The sequence below is a fragment of the Harpia harpyja genome, chromosome 1 (genome assembly GCF_026419915.1).
Source record: "Harpia harpyja isolate bHarHar1 chromosome 1, bHarHar1 primary haplotype, whole genome shotgun sequence".
In the NCBI taxonomy this organism is placed as follows: domain Eukaryota; kingdom Metazoa; phylum Chordata; class Aves; order Accipitriformes; family Accipitridae; genus Harpia; species Harpia harpyja.
In genome coordinates, this window is record NC_068940.1 from 70,097,763 (window position 1) to 70,115,115 (window position 17,353).

Below are 17,353 nucleotides of genomic sequence, written 5' to 3' on the forward strand. Positions count from 1 at the left end.
AACCACCATGAGAAACAGGCATCTCGATAAAATAACAGTTCATCAGACAGTACCGGAGCAGCATTAATCACCACTGTGAAGCACCTGATCTGCTGTACTTACATGGCCTTTCCCATGGCTGTCAAAAGGAACCAGTAATCTTTCTCTCAACATGTAGCTGCTAAAATACAGGGTACAGAACATTTTCTTCAGGTGTTCCTTATTATGTAGCTGTCTCCATTTCTCAAACCCACACAGATCTAGGCTCATTTTTTTATTATCTCCATTATATCAGAGAAGTCTGATAAAAGTTCCTTCTACCCTCTGCTCGACGAAACACTAGCTAATAACCCCACTTCCTGAGTAGTCAGAGAAAGCTTTGGCCCTACCACCTTGATCACGGGATGCGCTGGCCGCTCCTCTTTTTGTTGAAAAGCAGAGGGCTGCCTCCATATTTGCCTTTGCTCATCTACGGCTGTAGCTACACCATTGTTGTTTTATTCTCTCCTGTAATGCCTCCCAGCCAATGTCAATATTGCTCCAGACTGCACGGGTACAGCAGTAGAGGGATGTCGTGGGTAGGCTGGCACTCGAGCAGCTGCAGATCTGGCAGACACGGTGGTGGATGCTCTGCTGCCCTACCCGAGACTGCTAGGAGACCACTCTCCTGAGCTCAGTCATTGCACTCCTGGAGACATGCCAGTGCCAACACAAAAGTGAGAAGCAGCCCAGTGGTCCTCAAACGTTGCTGTCACTGATCACCATGTTGGTCCCAAGAATCACAGATTAAACTCTATGGTGCGCATGCCCAGCGCCAAGAAGAGCCTGACGTCTCGCATGCTCGTTACACACCGTGCAACCTACAGGTATTCCTCCCACGCGATGGACCTCAGCCTCCTGCTCCGTGTGCTCTTCATTCCCCCCCCCCCCCACGCTCTCCAGCCACCAGAGCCATTTCCCCCGCGAGCCAAAGGGGGAGAAAAGCCGCCCTTCCTCGAACCTGCCGCTCTCACCTGCGCCTCGGCCGGGTCTCTTCTTCCTGGTCTCCGCCACCGCTGCGGGCTGCGGGGGGCCGGGGGTGGGAGGGAGCGGCAGCGACTGGATGCTGCTTGGCTTGTGGAACTGCGACAGCAGGTGGGGAGACTTGGGGGGCAGCGGGGGGGGCACGTCAGCACTGCTGGCGGCACTGCTGAAGGCCGGGGAGGGTGGAAAGGAGAGCCTGTTCGCGGCCAGGGAGTGCGCGTGTGGCGGAGGAGGCGGCGGGGGCGGCGGTGCGGGAGGTGGGCAATCCCTTCCCTCCGACGGAGAGGAAGCAGCGGCAGAGAAGTCGGTTGTCCTGCCTGGAAACCCGCAGGGGGGCACGGGGGGCAGGGAGGGGGGGAGAGGAGGAGGAGGAGGAGGGGGCGGCGGGGGCGGGTGCGAAGCGCCTGCTTGGAACTTGGTGGGCTTGTCAGCCTGAGGAGGAGGGAGCGGGGGCGGAGGAGCAGCGCTGGGGGACACCCCCTTGGGAGGGCGCTCGGCCGGAGGCGGGAGAGCGGGGGGAGGAGGGAAAGTGAGGGAAGGTTTGCTGGAAGCGGGAGGCGGTGGAGGGGGGGCGGGCAGGCTGGGCCGTCCCGGGCCGGCTGCGGCTCGGGAGGTGCTGGGAGGCTCTGGTGGGACCGCCGCCCTTGGGCCTTCGGCTGGGTGCGAGGGGTTACTGCTCGCCTTCGCAGCGCTGCTGGTCGGTGCGGCGGAGGTCTTGGGAGCCGCTGCTCGGACACCAGGAAGCTGCCCAGGCCTCCCAGCTGAAAAACAGGTATCCCACCTTATACATCAGGATTTCGTTCACGCTCACCGGATAAAACAGTGCAAGGAGCAAGCTCTTCATCTTCCCCTCCCCAGTGGTTACTCCGAGTGATAAATTATCCCAAAACATCTCCCATCCAACAGGTAGCCCCTGGTGTAACAGGGCTTAGGAGGCAATGTATTCCAGTGGGCACCAGGGACCCTGCTTAGTCATACGACAACGTGCTGAGAGACCCTGGCTCCCCTCCCTGTTCCTCAGTTTCTGCAAAATGAAACAGTTTAAGGAGAAGGTGCTTTTCTGCAGTGGCCTGGGGTCCTTCGTACCAGCCTCATCTGCCCAGTACAGCCACTGAACACAGATGAACCGTCTGCTTGGAGGAATCGAGAGTCCTAGTGAAAAGGCCTCACAGAACACAGGTAGATTGACATGCATCAATGTGCATCCTTGAAGTTAAGCACTTGCTTAAGATTAAAAAAATTCACACAAACGTTACATAAATCTCTATCTCATAGATAAAAGCCAAGTTATTAAAAGTAGTACCACAAAGGCTTTCCAGAAGGCACAGGTTCAAATGTTTCCTTTTCAACAGCAAATGCCCAAAGACTCAGCCTTACAAAATTTATTTTCCCAAGTAAATGTCAAGGATTTTTCACAAAGCAAAAAGGTGTCCTGGTTTCAGGATAGAGTTAACTGTCTTCCTAGTAGCTGGTACAGTGCTATGTTTTGAGTTCAGTATGCAAAGAATGTGGATAACACTGATGTTTTCAGTTGTTGCTCAGTAGTGTTTAGACTAAAGTCAAGGATTTTTCAGCTTCTCATGCCCAGCCAGCGAGAAAGCTGGAGGGGCACAAGAAGTTGGCACAGGACACAGCCAGGGCACCTGACCCAAACTGGCCAACGGTGTATTCCATACCATGTGACGTCCCATCTAGTATAGGAACTGGGAAGTGGGGGCAGGGAATCGCCGCTGGGGGACTGGCTGGGTGTCGGTCGGCGGGTGGTGAGCAATTGCACTGCGCATCATTTGTACATTCCAATCCTTTCATTATTACTGTTGTCATTTTATTAGTGTTATCATTATCATTATTAGTTTCTTCTTTTCTGTTCTATTAAACCATTCTTATCTCAACCCACGGGTTTTGCTTCTTTTCCCGATTTTCTCCCCCATCCCACTGGGTGGGGGGGAGTGAGTGAGCGGCTGCGTGGTGTTTAGTTGGTGGCTGGGGTTAAACCATGACAAAAGGGCATCTCATTCTATAATCACAGTCTGATAGGCATGGTCATAATTCTAAGATCAACTCAAAGTAGCTACTGCAGCTGAAACTGTGTGAGGAAGCCCAGTCACAAGCAGTGATGCACATCTTGGGCTTGCCTTCCAGGACAAAAAAACCCTGCAGGTAGAGCCAAGTTTTGTCCTTCCCTGCAAATGCCTACTTCACTCTGTGCTGCCTGAGCAGGCACAAGCTGCCCAACAGTGCCAGAGATCACTGCTGTGACTCTGCAAGTCACCCCTCGTGGATGCTGGCACTTCTTGAGGTGAAAGCAGCAGCAAGGCTCCCACACATGCCTTCCTCCTGTCTTTGTGAAGCAACAATAACCTTATTTTTCAGGTCAATAAACTACCTTGCTGGATCAAAGCTGTACTTCATAAAATCCAGAGGGCAAAACTCTTAAATATGAATCTTTAAACTAGCACACAAGCCTGTAACACTATAGAAATACACGGTCATGGAGGGAAGGAAATAATATGACTTCTTTGCCATTTGTGCTGGTTGATAAGCTCAGATTTCAATACTCTATTCAAGGCACAATTAAATGTTTTCATTAAACTAATGTAAAAAGTCTCCATTAAAACTCTGTACAATCTATTCAGTCTCTTTCTTACCCAGTGTAGCGATAGCTAATTATTTACATTTTAAAGAATAGGGCACCTGAGATCTAGAAAGATGATTTCAAGCACATTATTAATTGAGCCCTCCATGGTCACATGATGAACTAAGGGTTCAGAAAAAAAACAATAAAAATCAATCACTAAAGCTAGCCCTGAAGTACTTTTATCCCAAATCACAGTTCCCCCAGCTATTCTTTCATACAAATGAAGCCCTTACCTGGCATGTCCCTCTGGCCTGCTGGTCTGAGAACAGGAAAGCCACCAGCAAATAAGCCTCCCAGAGGCTGCTGAGTGCCGCCTTTATTAATGGCTGGATTAACTCCATCTCTGTTAGTTCCTTTGGGTTCTATTAAAAAGAAAGACAGGGTATATCAGAAAGTCATTTTCCTTGCCCTCAGACTGCTAAGACTTGGCACCAACATAGCCAAGACCAGACTTTCCCCTCTTTAAGCAGGCTCAGCAAGGAAAGTTACTGTTAATACAGGAAACTACCATTACTCTCTGACCCACATCTTGGAGCACAACACCCTCTGGGGCTCTTTAATCTCACATCAATAATGACATCAACAAGAAGTTATGTTAGACAACATTAAATTTATGCTTCTAGAATTTGTTGGCATTTTTTGTTCTTTTTATCTAGTAAAGAACACTTCTGCCAGAACCAATAATTCCCACCTAAACAGTTAATTTATTGAGAAACTCTCAAGAATTTCAAGTGATTTTTTTTTTGGACAAGGAATGCCTGTTAAGGTGATATCCAGTTATAAACTTATTATGAAGTGTTGATAGTTATTGATCTTAGAGCAGGATGCAAGTTTAGAAAGTGTCCCCTCTCCACATCCTAAGGCCATATGAAGATGCAGACCTTTGCTGAACTTCCAACCTGCCCTTCAATTTGAAAACTGTCCAGCTGAGCTCCACAACTGAGGCTTCAGCAAAGCTCACCCACGGGCCTTACTCAGGAGCACGTACTTACTTTCAATCTGTGGTGCACTGCGGTCATTGATTTGAGTCACCTTCCTTAAGCGAGTTCCCTGCTGGATATCAGCTAAGAGTGCATTTCGTGCTTTTTGGTCTTCCTTTCGCAATTTTGGTACCTCTGAACTTGCCTGTTGACAATAAGAGCATTAGATGGGAGGTACAGACAAAAACGCATGCTTAGAAAGGACACATCATAAACAAACATGGGTTAGAAGATTTGAAATAAACCATCCTTGGCAGCTGTCATTTCAAAGCCTTTGAGTCAAATCGACAAGAACAGCATTCAGTTGTATAGGAGGCAGGAAAGCTGAAAGTTTAAATATAACACAAATCTAATACTAGCTGTGCTAATACTGTTGAAAGGAAATTAGGGGACATGCTTAAATGAAATGTGACCTCTTGGTTGGCCGTTTATGGTCTCTGCCCCACAACTCCAGCTCTGACTGCCTCTCTCGTTAGCTCTTTCCATGCTATTTACGATGCTTTACAACAAAAATTTTATATGCCACCTTAGAATAAACACCTTTCTGTTTCATCCACTTTGCCTTAGGAAAAAAGATGGATAAATGAATACTGCACTTATATTTGAATGTGATCATTAACTAATTTAGGTTGTCTCTCTGTATCGGAGATTTACACCAGTTTAAGTAGACTGTCTTTAGAACAATACAATTATATTTTAGTAACTTTTCTAGCCTAACTAAGGTCCGTAAATGGAAAGTCAGATTGTAGTTTAAAGTTTTGTAATAAAACAAAAATAATATTTATTGTTATTTCATCAAGTTTCCTGTTCAAAAAAAAAAATCGAATCTTTAAAAAGTTTGGATGTTTCACTTTCCTGAAGCAGACATAAACCAGCAAAGCTGTTATTTCTAAATCTATCATGTGGTTAACGGAGTGGTCTAACAGAGGGGAATCTTCATGTCAGAAGAGCAATGTGCTGCATGTGTCCACAGCTACTGCAAATTCCCGTAGGTTAGCTAACTTCCTAAAGAGAATGAATACCAGAAATGTTTCCATAGCCCTTAATTTTAGCATCATAGTCATAATGAAGCAGAACAATACCGCCACACTTTAAAACAAAAACCCCAACTTGGTAATAGCATTCTGAAAGCAAACCACAAACTTGAAAATACTTAGCCAGCTGCTGAATTAATAAAATGTCTAACTTGCTAATCCTACATGAAGAGTTATACCGGTATAATATTACTTGTGGTTATTTTTGTACTTGCTTAAAAAAAAAAAAAAAAAAAAAAAAGGCAAGCTAGATTGGCAGAGCCCCACTAGATGGCACTCCAGATCGCTGCTAATGCCTGCTGCATTCCTCACACCTGATGTAAAAACTCGGAATTACAGTCTTGTGACTGATACTGTAACTATATATTATTTTAAAATATTAGAAAAACCCCACTGTGTCACACAGTTTTGTAATTTGAAACAGCACTGCCTGCCCCTGCGCTTTCAGGACAGCGAGTTCCACGGCCCATTACGACAACCCAGGAAAGCTGCCTGTGTACGCAGCAGCGTTAGACCGTGTACCAGCCAGAAACTATTTCCACTCACATTTTCTACAAGCTGACAATACTTACTGTGAAAAATGGAAACACCATAACTGGAACAAGGGTGATTCCCCTTCTCACAAAAGCTTTTTACCAGTATCTTCAACTTCACGCCTCTCTACTCCCACTAATGACTTTGCTGTAGCAGGACAACCAGGTTCTAGAGGGATCTGATTGAGACCTGTGTTTAAAATTAGATCCAGCAGCTGTCTTTTTGTTTCCGGGTTCAAGTGTCCGTATATTATGCCAGCTGTCCACTTCATCTCCCCAATCTACTTCTCTGAGCAGGTAGGCTATTGGAATATAAAGTCTTGATATCCAAATAGCTATTAGGCTAAAATACCCCACTTGTGGCAACTTACATTTGTGAGTGACCCATGGCTTGATATGACTCTAACATGGCTAAGCTATTAATTTGTTCACAATTTGTAGCATAAAAAAAGCAGGAACACCATTCTGCAGGCCCATAATGCAGCATAACAAGCTGCCTTTCTCTTACAATGTATCCCCTTACTTCAAGCACAACTCCATCCTGTGCCCCAGCTGTTTCTTCTTCCTCCTCATGTACATAAGAGATACAATCTTCCATGCCCAGCCTGGTGGACTCGGGTGATTGATTAGCTGCTGAGTAGCTTGATACGGATTCTCTTTTTCCATTGCAAAGTCAAGATGGTCTGGGGTGTAATGTTGCCTGGTTGCACAGTGGTCAGAGCTCCTTCGGATTTCTTGTTTGCTTCCTGGGCTCCCAAGGCCAGTGACAATTCTTGCCAAGAATCATTTCACCAGGTAAGTATCTCACCTGCTCATCTACTGGTGTTCTGCATTTGCAAATTTGTGTTTTCACCATATTGCTTTTTGATACACAATCAGAAGGAACCTCCCTTCGATTAAGAAATTAATCTGGGATTCACACTCATGCTATGCCTGCAATCCATAGCACAAGAACAGATACTAAACGTATAAACTGTATATCAAGAGAAAATAAAAAGAGGAACTCTTATGGGTGTCAAATCTTCGATCCCAATCATGTGCAATAGAAGCATTTCAGCAGGAAGACAAATATATTTTGAGTTACAGAGGAAAAACAGCTGCAAGACAAAAGATGTAATTCTTAGGCTACTTTCTACGCCGCCACCTGCAGGGCAGCCTCATTTATTTACAAAAAGGGAAACATCTCAATCTTTCAATGAAAATCAGAAGGGATGCAGAAAAGAATGTGAAGATCATTTGTTTTATCAGATGCCAGAGCTGCCTCAGGTAACACAGAGTGAAATTAAATTCCATACTTTATTTACATGAATTGGTAAGGGAACGGTGGATTCTCATTACCTTAGTAACCACTAGGTTGTTCTATTATTTCAGACACAAAGAATGGCACATTCAATACATACTTGGAAACAGAACGGAACAAACCACACATGTAAATAGCCTGAATGTAAGAGAGCTACTCCATTTTCATCCCACCAAACTCCACTACCTTTGTCTTCAGTGTCCTAAACTACACCCTCAGCTATGCCATGCAGTAAGGTATAGGATCAATGTTTGGGCTACCTGACAGGTCTCCAAAGTACCTGTAAACAGGAAAATACCACCAAATCACAATATTTAGAGTGATGTTCCAGAGTGTAAATCATCAATGAGGGAAATAAACATTTCAAAATTTGCAGGTGATAACTTTGGCAGAGAAATGAATGAGGACAGCATGGTTATACAGAGAGATCCAAATCACTGCGACTTGAGGCCATTTGAAAAGAACAATAAACCAAAACGTGCTCCCCCACCACTGGGGTGGGGATGGGGGAGGAAAAAAAAAAAGAAAAAAAAGAAGATGCACAATATACAAACATCAGTTGTAAAACTGAAAATGACTGGATGAGAAGTTCTGGCCATACCTTTAAAATGAAAGCCTGCATCCAGAGTGCCACAAGCCTGAACCTGGCCGTGGACTCCAGCAGTGAGCCTGCATGAGCAAGCGTGCCTGACCTTCTAGCACAGTGCCATGGCAAGGGAGGATAGCACACTCCTCCGATATATTCCGTCCTTTCAGAAAAAATAATGTGAGCAAAAATGGAATTACAAGTTCAGTTCTGGTCTCCAGATCTTTAAAATTATGTTGAAAAAATGGAGATACACAGGAAAGAGCCAAAGCGGTATTCAAAAAGCTGGAGGGAAGAGTTCAGATTTTAGCAGCTCAGTCAGGTCCGTCAGCCCTGAAGTCTATCTGAGGGGTGGTCTGCCTGCACAACACACAAACCCTAACAGGGAAATGACAGTGAGGACTCGGGCAGCAGAGACAGGTGTTTGGTGAATTAACATAAGACACAGCCAAACAAGCTCCGATTAGAAAGCAGCAAGTATGGAAGCAGCGAGACTGACCGTTCCCAGCAGCAAAAGGCTGCGGATGTCAGCAGACTATCGATTTCTTGGTTTTCAGATCAAGGCTGGATCCTCTCTGGCAGAAGTGCTTTTTGTGAAGCGCAAGTCCTTGGGCCCCACACAGAGCTACTTGCCGACATGCAATACCTTGCAGTGGGGAGCTAGCCAGTGGTTAGTAACAGTTCCTTCTAGTTAGGAGTTCTGTGAAAGTGAATCATTTTGTTTAGGAGAACACTGTTTAGACTGTATATATGCACCACACAAGGTTTGGCCCTGCATAATCTTAACACCCTAGACTGGGTTGTAATCAGACAAATTAAGAGCCGAGAGACTTTTTTAAGGAAAATGCACTGAAATCCATGGCAACGAGCTCCATTTCTGGGTACATTACTGCTGCAATACTTGCACCACCTTGGGAAAGTCACTTTACATCTTGCAAGACAGATGGGAGCATCGACCTACCCTCTGGGCTCCAATGATACTTAAAATATTCAAGAGGGATACGTGCTCAGTTACTAATATGATGTAAATGCAGAAGGCACCAGGCATTTGAAAAAGTTTATAGTAGTACTAATTATATCTTTCAGATTTTAAAGAGCACACCTGCACACAGAAAAGGGGAAATCCTTTGGACTCCAGGCAGGTAGTTCAGGTCACAGTGGATGCATACACTGTCCCATAAATGGGTTATATTTGCTCCGATTTTTAAATATGCTCTTTACTGAGTTTGCAAAATATTTCAGAGTAGTGTAGATATTCATAAACATGACAGCTGCAGCAAAAATGTACCTCCAGCCTTCTGGACAATCCAGTAGCCAGGCAGTCATGGACCTTTGTTTTAGAATAAACCCATCAGCTGATGGGAAAAGAGGATCCAGTACTCCAGCCCTATAATAGATAGGCGCCGTATGTAAGGTAAAATAAAGCATGATTCCATCCAAAGGCACTACATTCTCTTATTTCAGAGAACTTATAGTATTGAGTATTTATACTCCTAACGTGTAATGAATCGTATCATCACAGTAGATTCCCTTTCCTGGTCACTTTTTGTAGGAAATACTGGAAATACAGCTGTGTAGAAAATGTATTTATTTATCTGAACTAGATAAAAAACCTAAACCAAAAAAGAAGTCAAAATACATTTAGCTAATCCCTAACTATCTATTTGGTGAGACATATACCAATAAAATTAAAAATCAATCTATCAATTTGACATGCAGTATTTTATTATGGGCAAAAAGAGAGCTCTCTCTTTTGCTGATGATTTCATTTATTTCTGTGAATCTGGTGTCAATCACCCTTCCTCTCTCCCATGCCCAATTTTTTCCCCCTAGACAAAAAAAAAAAGATTCAATGCAGAGATCAAGCACAGATACTGGCTGAAGGCATACGCAGTGTGTATTTTAGTAAAAGAAGAGTTTGAGGACACCCCTTAACAATCCTTTGCTTTCTCGTTATTTTTCTTTGCCATGCTCAGCCAAACCTGCACAGACATGGGCTGAGGCAAGAGATCTTCACCAATGCAGCATGCAACACCTCAGGTTTAGCTTTTAAGGAAGGGAAAGACGTTGCAGCAAGATAAAGAAGGATGAACAGAAAGCTCTAGGATAAGGGATACTTGATCACAGAGACACACATTCATGAAAACAAGAGTTCCTGGGCCAGTCCCAGCCTTCTCTGGCATCCAATCTGACATGATTCAGAGACCAAACTTAAACTAAGAAATGCAAAAGAGAACGTATACAAACATGTCAATGGACAATTAAAACCAGCATGTAGAACAGCAGACAGGGCAAAATCAGCAATAGCTGCATAGGCAATGCAGTCATTAAAGTGACAGTGCCAAATCTGGCCGAAGAAACCATGCATCAACAGTGATTCTTTAATTCACGGACCTGCAAAGCATCAAGGAAGAGCCTGAACAACTGGAAATATAACAACCCCCCCCCAATATGATTTCTATATTAACAATAACTGGAATTCTAGTGTTGACAAATACAGATTGTTCAGGAAAGAGGACAATAAAGGTGAAGCTAGCTGTGTTACGCTGTACATGCATCATGTCAGAGATGGCTAAGAATATCGAGAGGAATACACAGCTTGTTTGGGGTTGGTAAATCATCTGAGGAAGGATGATGAGTGTTCTCACCGCCCATATGGCATAGCAAAGCTCTCCAAGTAGGAGAGCACAAAGGAAGAGATGTTGAGTGGGTCCACACCCATCCATAAAGCTCCTGCTCCTTTGAAGGAAAGCCAGGCACGGGGTTGGTGCTCACAACACTCTTTGAAGGGCACAGACATAGAGTAAGGGGCCTTAAGGGGCAACATCCTGCTAAAATACCCTTCTGGGAAGACTGATGATGAAAAAGAGTGGACTAAGAACAGGGGAGACCTGCTTGCGAGCAACTTACTCCATAACTTCCTTCCACTTAACCACAAGCTGCTGACCACAAGTGTTCCACAAGGAGATCCCTGTAACCATCAGGACTAATGTATTTAAATGAATTAAACTCTTAAAAGACTGCATCCTTTTCAAAAACAGAACTGACAGGAAAAAAAAATATTGACAGTAAGATGCCAGAATATTCTAACAAACTACAATGTCGTAACTTTTTATTAAAAGAATGAGGTTGTTTTGGAACAAGGTAGAATATGGAAGATGATCAGAAATCTCTGTGTAAGCTAGCCAGAATGACTTCCTTGACATAGCATAGGATTATAAAAGCCATCTCTGCATTTGTAGCCCAACATGAAATCTGAAATGCCAGAGGAACTTGTTTTCCCACGATCAGTCCACTAGTACTAGATTAGAATTACACCAAGAATTCACGATTTTATATTTGCACCAGAAGCAGTTTGCCCAGCAGGCAAGAGCAGTGCTTTTACAAAGAATTCTCAAACCAGCAGCTAAAGTCTCCCCTGGGAACATGCCAAGAAATGCAATTGCAACAAAACCCAGGAGCTTATTAAAATAATAAAATAAACCCAGTTTCCAGCAAGTCACAAACAGAAGTACAGTAGAGAAAAACATTGTCATCCTTTTTGCATTTACTTTAAGTATGCATCAGGTGTGGTTTCACTCATGCACTGTCAAATTCAAAATAAAATAATCAAAGCAATCCTGCCTTCCAGCTTAAGGAAAAATCCAACAAGTCTCAACAACAAAGCACAGGACTTCTTTTATTTTAAACTGTTCATTTATAAAGAAGCTTGTGAGATCTGGTACATGTGAGTTTTGGTTCATCTATTCACAACAGAGCCCTGACCTCTGATTTAAAGCTTTTTAATTACGGGAAACCTCACCACAGTGCAAGACTTCACCTGCACAGTCAATCGCAAGATCAGAGCCCCTTCTTGTGTTTCTGCTGTGTAGCATAGGATGAAACTAATTAATTCTTGGCACTTGGTCTACCTGGGTAAACAATGCAATCTCTCAGCCTTCTAGCAAGCTGAGCTTCAAACGCTTCCCATGTGAGGGGTCACTCTCCAGCCAACTTTTCTGAGGGAACCCACACAAGGGGACCTGCCAAATAGCTTCCTGGCAGCTAATGAAGTCATTGTTTCAAGAGAATGACAGGACCAGCATTTCATGACTCCATCTACACCCAACTCAATAATGATTAACCATGATCTCAGTCGCCACTGCACAAAGATCTGCAATCTGAACCTGCTGGGTTGAAAAGGTCATTAAGCAATGTGTGTACTTAGATAGGCTGTGTCTACACCAGCCTTGTTCCCCAACTTCTAGCAAGGGAAGTACTGTGCGAAAGTTGTTACAGATCTCTTCCCCGCATTTTAGCCACCACCTAGTCCTGGCATTAGTCCCAAATAACGAGGCGTTTCAGTGTTAGCAGAGCCCAGTGCCTGCTCTGTGCTAGCATCTACCTGCTTGAAGTGTACCAGCAGACACAATGGCAGGGACCAAAAGATAAAAAAATAGCATAGCAGGAGTTACTCTCTTCTACATCTATATTCCAGTGCTTATTTCAAACACCACCAGTAATCAACGCCACTGCACCCAATAAAACCCTCTTCATTTTACGTTAGCACCACTCCATCAGACAATGTAAAATCTTGTATATTTAAAGGTTCAATTGCTCCTGCTACAAACGGAGCAGTGGGCTTGTTAACAAGTGTGTACTTAAAGTTTTCCAGTGTGGGTTGCTAAGTTTCTGTACCTGAATGCAAAAATACAACAGAATCAATATGATGATTTATACCTGCTGAGCCATTTAGCTTTTCTGTGGGTATTTAACTTTGTGACACCCACATTTTAAACATAAATCCCGGCTGTTAGTTCACTAAAAGAAAATATACAGTAACAGAAGCCACCAAAATGGAGGCACTATAAAATCAAACTATTCTAAAAGTGCTTCCCAGCAGTTCAGAAAGACTGCAAGTCAGATACCAAAAATACCCTGAGACTGATTTAAAAAAATAATTTTGAAGTTCACCTTCTGATTTCTAAATTTTTGGGATTCAAAATCCCAAGATTTCCTCTGCATCAGTGAAACCAGAAGTGAAAATTCTTACATAAACAAGAAAACCTGAGGCCCTGGCATTGTAATGAAAATGTCAAACAGCACAAGGCTGAAAATACTGTTGCGGGAGCTGGTGACACTACCACTGTTTATTTTGTTTACCTTAGCAGGGTGCCCAGAATGGCAAAGGCTACTATGAGTAGTGATAACAAAATATTCAACATATGATGACCTACATGTATCACAATTTAATCTCACTCTGTTCTAAGAACACTAGGCCATTTCTCCTACCCAGTTACCTGTGTAGAAGCTACTGATTGTTCTGAAATGCCTTTTAGCATCCATGCAAAATTATGGTTAGTCCAAGATAGGAGAACAGTGAGAAACTAATATTTCTTGCAATGTCACCTTCCAGCCACAGAGAGAAGTCCAACTCAAGTGTCATTATAATTCTGTGTTCTCTTTTAATTAAAAGGCTACAAGTGTAATATTAATTGACAGATGGAATTTAATGTGTAGCCACTGCATATACTACAGATAGGGTACTGATTTTTCAGGGCAATATTACTTTGTGATTAGAATCGTAAATTAACCTATTAGCTCACTGCAGCTAGGCTGCTTCTAGTACCTGGGCTTGATCATTTACAGCTGGTACTTCTGCAACATGCTGCAATTTCCATACTTTTATATGGAAAATTGTACAGATGAAAAACAGACAGCAAGTATAAGAAAAATATGTTTAAATGCCTTCCATTCCATTCAGGCAACATGTACAACACACGATATTATGAAGAAACCTGCAAAACAGAACTCACCACCTAAATATATTAAAAGTGGTGACCTAAGAGATCTCAAGTAAAGCATTCAAGAAGATTAGCATATAGAAATATAAGCAGTATATGCCCCTGTACCTGTCCAGATGAAATACATGGAGCAATGCCAACCTAGTCTTTATGGTTTTTTTACATCTTCCCCACCTTTCACAGCTCTCACTTACCCTTTCTGTATTTGTTGACTACAAGAGTAGAAGACTACAGCAGCAACACTAAGAGATGCCATAGCTATGCAATCCCACATATTCCACTATCTGAAAATTAAGTCAAATAAACCACATAAAGACACGGCATTTTTTCTACATAATTGCCTCTCACTTCTTTATGAGAGCAGACTGGTGTGAGATGTGATACATTATTAAAACACTATAAATCAGTTTCCTTTATTTTGGCTGGAACAAAGCATTCTCAAAAATTCCAGCTGCGCTTTGCCCAGCCCTTATCACAGTCTGTATAATGGCCGTCATCAACAAGGTTACCAAGACTGCACTCTCTCTCACTCCAGTATTTTTTACCTATCAGCAATAAGTATTATGATTTAGTATCTCCTGACCTAGGGACTTCATGACAAAGTACTAAATATCATCTTACTCACAGCTGACATAAAATTTTAATAAACACATTCCTACATATTTTGTAATTGGCACTATGATGATTCTGTTCTTTCAGTGTTACGCTTGCACATTCAGGGGTCTGAATGAAAACTTGAGAAATTACCTTAATTTTTACAATAAACAATTAGCAAGCATGCACACACATTTATGCATACAAACACTTATATGCGCACATTCTCTCATATTATATTTGGTAAGACCAAATCAAAATACCATAAATTATCATTCTCTTCAGCCAAGCTGTTTGACATACGTTGTTTTTTCTCCTTCCAAAGAACAGTAGTGCTAAATGTCTTAGGAGCAAAACCAACTCCCACACAACTTCAGATAAGCACTGTAGCTCTCTGAGTTTCTTGGGAAGGTTGAAGGGAACAGCTCAAAAGGTTTGCACTCTGACAACTGCATGAAGGAGGGAAAAAAACATCCCCCCAAGGAAAACTATCAGCTGATGTTTTTCTTAACCTTGGAATCCTACCTCTGTAAATTATGCATTTATCACAGCGTTACATCACGAGGAATTGCATTTCTGAGTTTTTTATTACAAGAGTAGAAAATAAGGTCAGAATAACAAACTTGGTAAACACTGACGTAAGTTTATCTACAACAGAAATTCTAATTTTTTTTTTTTAACTAAATAAGAGTGAGGTAATCACTAAGATTAATCTACACGCAGTCTGGCATTCAGCATTATTTCAAGTTTCACATTTCTATCACCAAAGTAAGCATACTCCTTTCTTCTCTCCTAGTTTTCAGTATGCCAATAAGGCAAATAAACTCCTGGTGCTACTTTACTGGCTTTAATCATCTGATCCATAGTGATTTTTCGGGTTAATTTCTACGCTAAGACTTTAATAATAACAATTCTAAAAAGAATTATTTTCTTAAATTCCACAAATATATGACTCGTTAAACAAACATCTCCTCTGAATAAGGCACAACCCAGCAGGGCTGCTACACATCCACACTTCCTTCAATATTAACATTTTAATAGGTTATGACTGATCATAACATTAGGAATCCAAATGTACAGACAAAGGCTGCACAGCAGTGAGCAGCCTCCACTGCATGTAAAAAGTGAATGTGGTTATCAAAGCAAAATTCTCTCTTGATCCTCTCTTGGGAGATTAAGCAGAGAAAATTTTTCATCAGCCTCAGTGGTGGTATGTGCTCTGGGAAATACAACAAACCAAAACTAACCAGAATGCCTCATATGCCAAACTAAAAGGCAAAAGGCATAAAAGAAATAGAGGGGGAATAAAAAGAAGTTTTTCAGGAACAGAATTCTTTAAAAAAAACCCAAACCCAACACCCTCCCCCCAAAAACAACAACCTATGGAAAAAAAACCCTTATATGACACACATATGTCTATAAAATTGAAAGAGCTTTAGAACAAACATCCTAATGCCTCCTTTCCTTTATTAGGGTGGAGGGAAAAAGGGAAAAAGAAGAGATCTGAATTCTGTAAGCCAGTGCCAGAAAATATATTGGGGCACAGTTTTATTCTGCCTACTCATCCCTCTCATCTTTATCTATGACCCCCAGAAAGCAGGCATTTCAAGACATGCTCAATTAATCCAATTAGCTATATTTACATTTTGACTCAGCCACCTACATCTGCTACTGCAGATACCCTACCATTCCCTCCTGAAAAATCCACTTTGTTTCCTTTCAAGTATGCTCTAACAGCCAGTAGCTTTTCAGCTGTTGGGCACAGGTGGCTCCTAGCATGTCTTAAATACCATCTCCAAATCACTTTAGTATTGCCTTGCAACAACTTTTGTGAGCAGAATTCAGTACGAGTACTTACAGAATATCTGCAAGTTCAAAATCTTTGAAAACGGTAGGAAAGAACCTAACTTTCTTCTCCTTTAAGAGGGAGTTAACAGTACAAAAACAGCAAGTGCCAACAGTGCTTAGGATTTCATTGACGTAAGGACCCCAAAATCATTTGGGACCATGGCTCATAATATTCACTAAGAAAATGTGCAGGAAAAAAAAAGATAATGTGATGACTACTTCTGCTATAAATCTCTTAATAATGAAAGCAAGAGGAAAGTACGGCTATTATCCATATAATTGGAAAAGCAAGACAAGTCTATGGTACCCATTCAATGGCATCATGCAAAATGACAGGATTCTAAAATCTCAACCTACACACAGACATTTCTCTTTTAACATAAATCAAGTAAGTTAAACTAGTGGCTTGCCTGCATATCAATAGCGAAATTAAAACCTAACTTTTAATTGCTAACATGTAAATGTTATTCTGGTTCAATTATATCAGTATAATAAAAATCATAGTGTTGTTTATTTTGGAACTTTTCCAGGTGTTGGCCAAATAAAACTTATTTGTTTTGAAGGGTTTCCTTAAAGCTATGTGCCTGTTAGAATTTTTTCTTCTTCCATCCTCCAACTGCAGATTTAGCAGCTGTAAAAGACAGATGCCAATTTCTAGAAAATAGCTTCCTAGTAGAAGAAAATAGGGTCTGTAGCAAGTTTTCATGGATTCCTCAATTATAAGATTTTACTCTGCAACTTGGCACCAGCTGGAGAGCTGACTCTTATACTGCGCTTCTGCTGAACTCACCAGGCAGACTACAGATCCTCTAAAAGTTAGGTCTCTCTCATTCAGTTTTGATCAGGAAAAATCGTTTTGCTGCTACAGAAAAAACAATGTTCTGCCACATTATTTTACTAATTCTTTATGTTGGTTCATGAGCTGTTCTTAGAGTCAATGCTTATTAAAAGGAAGGCTTTAATATCAGACATTAATTAGAAATACATTTAGTTTGTATCATATCACCAAGATAAAATTGACCCTAAATTCTGTATGTCTTACGCACAGAAGATCA

General features: G+C 42.0%; 1 protein-coding gene across 6 annotated transcripts in view; it reads right to left on the bottom strand.

Moving 5' to 3' along the window:
* The window catches only part of WIPF3 (WAS/WASL interacting protein family member 3), a 39,369-nt gene that overhangs the window by 5,795 nt on the left and 16,221 nt on the right, over positions 1-17,353 (bottom strand). For 5 of the 6 annotated variants that reach the window (XM_052799159.1, XM_052799152.1, XM_052799189.1 and 2 more), the window contains exons 3-5: positions 4,633-4,765; positions 3,874-4,002; positions 993-1,763 (exon numbers count right to left, since the gene is read on the bottom strand). In XM_052799159.1, coding sequence (XP_052655119.1) covers positions 993-1,763; positions 3,874-4,002; positions 4,633-4,765 — 1,033 coding nt within the window. Of the gene's footprint in view, positions 1-992; positions 1,764-3,873; positions 4,003-4,632; positions 4,766-6,226; positions 7,066-17,353 lie in introns of those variants that run through there. The other variant, XM_052799199.1, reaches the window with a different exon arrangement.